Source organism: Populus euphratica, unplaced genomic scaffold (genome assembly GCF_000495115.2).
Source record: "Populus euphratica unplaced genomic scaffold, PopEup_1.0 scaffold2.1, whole genome shotgun sequence".
Lineage (NCBI taxonomy): Eukaryota > Viridiplantae > Streptophyta > Magnoliopsida > Malpighiales > Salicaceae > Populus > Populus euphratica.
Genome location: NW_011499846.1, coordinates 4,570,199 through 4,576,474, shown reverse-complemented (window position 1 = coordinate 4,576,474; position 6,276 = coordinate 4,570,199). Strand labels below are relative to the sequence as shown.

General features: G+C 34.2%; 1 protein-coding gene across 4 annotated transcripts; it reads right to left on the bottom strand.

Annotated features, from left to right (window-relative positions):
• Positions 1 to 1,278: 1,278 nt before the first annotated feature.
• On the bottom strand, positions 1,279 to 5,080 carry LOC105133585 (denosine deaminases acting on tRNA). 4 transcript variants are annotated; one of them, XM_011037650.1, is made up of 11 exons: positions 4,754 to 5,080; positions 4,558 to 4,678; positions 4,198 to 4,388; positions 3,943 to 4,074; positions 3,245 to 3,373; positions 2,639 to 2,808; positions 2,487 to 2,563; positions 2,278 to 2,397; positions 2,099 to 2,186; positions 1,548 to 1,662; positions 1,279 to 1,371 (listed from the first exon to the last, which is right to left on the bottom strand). In XM_011037650.1, exons 1-10 carry the CDS (start codon positions 4,917 to 4,919, stop codon positions 1,549 to 1,551), a joined length of 1,308 nt encoding a protein of 435 aa, XP_011035952.1. In that variant the 5' UTR covers positions 4,920 to 5,080; the 3' UTR covers positions 1,279 to 1,371; position 1,548. The 4 variants fall into 4 exon arrangements, with proteins under 4 accessions (XP_011035952.1, XP_011035944.1, XP_011035961.1 ...); XM_011037642.1 differs by having other exon boundaries at positions 1,283 to 1,371; positions 1,527 to 1,662; XM_011037659.1 differs by having other exon boundaries at positions 1,283 to 1,371; positions 1,527 to 1,662; positions 3,245 to 3,370.
• Positions 5,081 to 6,276: the final 1,196 nt, after the last annotated feature.

Here is a 6,276-nt window from a genome sequence, read left to right as displayed (position 1 = left end):
GGACCTGCATATTTAGAGGCGGCGTAGGGTCTTTAATAGCTTTTTTAAAATTATGTGAATTTAATTTGTTTTAAAAAAGTAAAACGATTTTTTTTTATGTTTTCAACAATATTGATTTGAGTTTCGAATAAAACTTAATTTATCAACCAAACTCGAAAGGAAATTAGAGATAAGACTTCTAGTTTGCTGCAGTACCCTCTTAAAATTAATTTTATTAAATATATTTCAAAAATACCTACATGTCTCTCTTCGAAAGTTTCTTTTTTTCCTCCCAAAAATCCTTGCAACATTCCTCGTGAGGATGCTCTTGTTCCTCGTACGGTATATTATTAATCTTTTCTTTCTTTTATTTTTTTGGTTTTTGCCCAAATCTTTCATTTCCTTTAACTGATTTTTTAAATAAAGACAGTAATTAAGATTGTTAATTTAATTAGTTTCCACATGTATTTCAAATAATATAATCGAATACAATACTGTGGTTTAGTATTTTATTGTAAGCATAAAAATTATAATCGGTTAATTTGGTTCATAACCAGGTATAAGGGTTTAAAGGGATGGTAGGTCTTGTGCATCATTCTTCAGTCAGATCTCTTTTGAGTCCGATGCATAGGCCACAGCTAAACATATTTAGAGTTTTTAAGTGCCCACAATTTAGTTTAAAGGGATGGTAGGTCTTGTGCATCATCATTCTTCAGTCAGATCTCTTCTGAGTCCCATGCATAGGCCACAGCCAAACATATTTGGAGTTTTCAAGTGCCCACAATTCAGATACTTAAAGAGAACAAAATCAACGTATCAAAAATAATTTTTTAAAAATAAAAGAACATGTTGACATGTATTTTGGCATAAAAAGCTATTTAAAAAGCAACAACAACCACGCTCCCAAACAGACTTTTAAAGAGAACAAAATCAATATCAAATCACAAATCACATGTACGTAGCCTTGTAGAGAGGTTCACCTAAAATGTTATGGCAATGTGTTTAACATGTTATTGCAACACTCACTAGTTATGTGGCTCTGCCATGAAGAAATTGTGAGCTCTCATCACAGCAGCTCTGGAGGATGTTAGATCAGTTCAGGAGTTCCTACGATGGGCCGTGAGAATGTCATGAAGCAGCAAATGGTGCAAAAACACCCATCACGGAAATTGTGAGCTCTCATCACAGCAGCTCTGGAGGATGTTAGAACAGTTCAGGGGTTCCTACGATGGACCATGAGAATGTCATGAGGCAGCAAATGGTGCAAAAGCACCCATCACAGCTCCAGCAAAAGAAGTGCTCCCCCTCTGTGAATGGTCTGCCAAAAACGTGGATGATAGACAATGGTCCTCATGAGCAACACTTGATACTATATCAAAGTTCCTGGGAGGCCTGAAGGGAGCAAGTTCACAACAATTTACTGCCTGTTAGTTTTTATCCCAAAAGTTGGTTGCATCGTATCATATCTAGCTACGCATAAGATGGAGCTAGACAACCGACTGCCAGATGGTTAGGCGGCACAAGTAACAAGTTGTAATTACAAGTACCTGAAGTTGAGCGGCACATACCTCACTCCCTCAAAATGGAGAAGGCCTCGAAGTCCAAGGGTTTCAATGGCCAATTGTTAAAAGCCGCACTTTCTTTAAAAGATTTTGAAGTTGAACTGTACGCTTGAGAATTGTTCTGCAAGAGAATTTACTAAAGTAGTAAGAGGAGATTCAATAGCCATACATGTATACATTGCAGATTTAATATGGCTATGAAAATGAAGCTTGGGAATTAGCATATGATCATACTGTAGGTCAATCTTACTGTACTAGCAACAAGAACCATAATGTTGATCTACAGATAAACCAAGAACTTAAACTCTGCACATAATGTTGACGTACATTTATTATTATAAGAGAAGATTGGTTTATGCTGCCTGAATTTGCAAACTAATGGAAGAGACGAGCCAGGGAAAAATGTGAAATCCACAAACAACATGGACATTTACAATTTATCAACACAGCTTATAGCGTTTCAATGACAAGTTTATCCCATTCAAGCAAGACATCATCAAACTATTATTTAGAACGAAAACCAACAGGAATAAGGATCTCAGGAAATAATGCAGAACCTTGAGTTCTCGATAAGAAATATCTTTGGCTGGGCATTTGCTCTGGAACTCCAGATTTAATGTCAAGAAAACCTCCAATAACCGCTTTCTAGAACAAAAGAATAAAGATTACGACTTGACGGTGATTAAAATTACAGCAAAGGAAACCTTTCAACGAATAAGCCTAATTCTCAGTGTACTTGCATAGAGAGGACATTGTAGCTGGAGAAAGTGCCCCCTTAGCAGAAGTGCCTTGCTTTCTTCCAGTTGTCCCAAGGATGACTTCATGCATGCCAGACTTGCTCCAACATATGGAATACCTGGGTCAAGGCATAAGTATATTGTGACAAACAAACAGAGATAAATAATTGGTGCGCCTAGAACATGAACAGGATCAGTTCAAAATTACCCGCATGTCAAAGTTACTAGAGCAGTGTCAGCATGCTTAAATTCCATGGGTGGTTCAGGAGCTGCATAAAAAAGTGGCTGCAGGTAGCATTATGTACCATAGATCATCACGAGCATGGTCCGCTGTATATTGAATGCTGTGCTATTAAATACCTTGTTTAGATGGAAAGGAGCAACTAGTTCATTCGACAATGGCAGGATTCGATCATACAAGGCTCTTTTCAAGTGATCTTCTAGAGAAAAGTTTTTGGGACTATTAGAGGATTGCCCAACAGTTACCGAAGAAAGGTAAACAGGTTGAAGAAAGTAGGAAAGCAAAGCTCCTGAAATAAGAGGAATAAGAACTTCGTTACTTAACTAAAGCAATTATTAATTCCTATTGGTTACTTATATATAGTTAGTCATGAAGACAATTTTCTCAAAAAAACAAAAATTCATGAAGATAGTCAAAATGAGGCATCGTAAAATATATCACATGCATGTCTGTGCAAACAGAAAATGAGCCATCTTGTGCATATGATACCATTAATAGGTTATTCACATAAAATCAAAATTCAGTGCAAGTGTGTCAACTTCAGAAACATCACAAAGCCGTACTATGATAATGGTATGCCAGACTTAGAGCACAAAAACGATAAATTGAAAACAAAAATAGAAGACATATTAAAAATTAATAAAGTTCACTAACTTGGAAAACTAGCATATTAATTTAGGCTGGCACAAAGTAAGAGCTACTTTGGAAATTTGGAAATAACATACCTTGAACTCCAACAACATTCCACCGAGCTATTTTGTCAGAGCAGCTAACTGACAATGTTGTATCACCACGACCAGGCTTCCTCTGAACCATGCCACTGATTTGTGAACCATTAGTTGAAAGTCTACCTGCTTATAAATAGTTTCGAGTCAAACAAATGCTTACGTCAAGACCAATACGTCTCATCTTGACATAACTTTCAAGAAGAAAATGTGCCAGCTTAAAAGAAACATGATAACTGATGAATAGAAGAGTTTTGAAAAATCAATTCAACCAGCCTAAAGAGGTGAATTGAAAAACAGAATTTGATAAAATAGCCATCACGGAAAACAACAATAAAATTGAAAAGATAAGGCATAACAATAAGATCATGGAAGCAACAGAGATCAACATACTTCTGTTATTGCTTGCCAGAAAGAGAATAGCACTTCTCTGAGATAATACTATGGTTCCAATGAATGTGAGTATTATGAGAGAAACTATGACACAGATCCCTACTTGGAGTAATATCAATAAATGTCATCTAAGATGACAAGACTATCCTACTTGGAGTAATATCACCGTCCACTTTCCACCTCAAGTGCAACTTACAGAAATCTCAAATAAGCAGCTCAACAAGAATCAAATATAAAAGCAGGCGAAATAAGATAACCATAAGCCAGAAAAGATAAAAAAATAAAGATACAGAATCCATCTGTACCATTATTCTCTTTTGTAACCTCCAAAAGGTCACTTGTCGAACCATTCCCACATAGGGATGGTGGCAGATCCCCTTCTCTTGTGAAAACATTTCTCGCAGGAGACAACAGTGAACTTACAGAAGCATCCCCGCCTACAAGAAACAACTAGAACAAAACAAAGTCACAGAACGCATGCATACCCAAAGCTAGTGTAAGATCCAAACAGTGTAGAAACTATGCATTCATTTAATTTTACAATCATCACCGAGAATTACATGGCAATTGTGAAATGTACAGATGCAATTGCCAACCCTCTCTCAACTTAAACTTCACTTCACTACAGCCATGCTGCTCCAGTTCAAAAATCCAGTTACCGCCATCATTAATTTTCACTTCTTTGCTTCCATTATTACATCCATCCTCAGATGAATCGCGAATAATGTGTAGAATCTCCGCATAGAAAAACCTAATTTAATTAATTAAAAAAATCAAACAAACAAACATACAATTAATTAAAAAAATCAAACAAACAAACAAACATATTTAGGGAATCAATGCTATAACAGCAAAGAGGGAGAAAAAAAGCATTTCAGCGTACAGAAAAACGCATTAATTCGCCAAATATAGTAAAAAACCTAATTAAAGCTCTTCTAGCAATAATCTCAGCATGTGAATCATTGACAATATCACCGCGGTTGCTCAGACGTGAGCGTCCAACGCATTTCGTACCGGTCCCCAACGCAACAACTTCCAATTCTGAGAAAAAAGTAAAATCCAAATCAGAAAGAAATTGAATTTACAAGAAATAGCGAAGAAGTAGTGTTTAGTTACCTTGGGAAGGAGAGGAGAGGAGAAATGAAGCTAAGACGGTGACCTCGCAACCTTGAGGCTTTCCTTTTTTAGGGAGAGATTTGAATGCTGATATCACTTTCTCTGATACTTTCTGTCCCCATTGTTTCTTTGTCGAATAACTTGGATTTGGAATGTCAGTGTTCATTGTTTCAATTTTAGTTGAATTTGTGAATTTGTTTTAGGGTTTTGACGATCGAAAGTTCTAATTTGGAGCACAGGAAATTATTCCACCGTCTTTTCCCGGGTTTTCCCCGGGAGCCGAACAGACCGCGGCTGGTTTATAATTTTGATACGTCGTCGTTTTCATAAAATATTTAAAATAAAATATTAAATTATATGATTGAATTTAATTATACTATTTAGAATATCTTAAAAAAGATTAAATTGGTAACTATTTTGTCTTCGAATTATTTCTTTTTATTGAAAAAAAATATTACAAAAACCCTAACATTTATATTTATGTGCTGGGGAGATAAAACGAAGAGCAAGAAAATCAACACGGAAAGGCCCAGTGACCAGTCTACGTTGCTTGTTTATAGAACCGGGGATCCATATGGTTCGAATCCTGGATCAAGGCGGACCATGAAATAACAAAAATAAAAGTAATCATTATTGCAGAAATCCGATCAAGCTCCTGACTACAAGCAAGAAGAAAAATAATTAAATCAGCAAGCACCATCATTATTAATTAGCAGTTTTAATATGTCACTTGTATGTAACTTATAAGCAACTATATTTTTTTATTTTAAAAAAGAGTACTTAATTACCTTCATATCTCTTACAAAAGAAGGAAACTTGTCATGATCGTGGCAAAACGAAAGACAAACGAGGCACGTGACCATCTGGCCCGTTGCAAATTAATTCAATGGAACATATATGTACACGCACTAGCATGATTTTAAAAAATTATTAAAGAATGATACGTTAATCTAAATTTTTTTTTGGTTTTTTATATTTAATTTTTAATTTTTAATAATTAATTAAATATTGATAATGGTGTGAATTAATTCTTATTTATGTCTTAACGTTTTAATTTTTAAAATTCATTATAAAAATATAATAAATATATAATTTTCAATAATTAAAGCTTAGATTTATTTTATTAAGAGATATTTGAGTTTCATGTTTTTTAATTAAAATACCTTATATAAAAGTGTATTTAAACAACATGTTAGAAACATCTTAATTATATAAATAAAAAAACAATAAAGCCCTAAATATAAAATATTTACTCAAGACAATAATAATAAGTTTTTTATTGCTTTAAATATTTTAACAATTTAATAATATTTTTTGCTTATTAAAAAAATGTTTTTTTACCGGAGAAAATAAAAGATTTTGTTTACTAATATAAGTAAAAAGATACGATGCGTCACGTTAAAACTTTGTACTGTTTACATAAACAAGGAAAAAAAATCGTGATATATGATATGATACTTCGAGTTTTCACATGGAACTCACAATTTGCTATGATATGCTACATTGTACGATAAATAGATCAT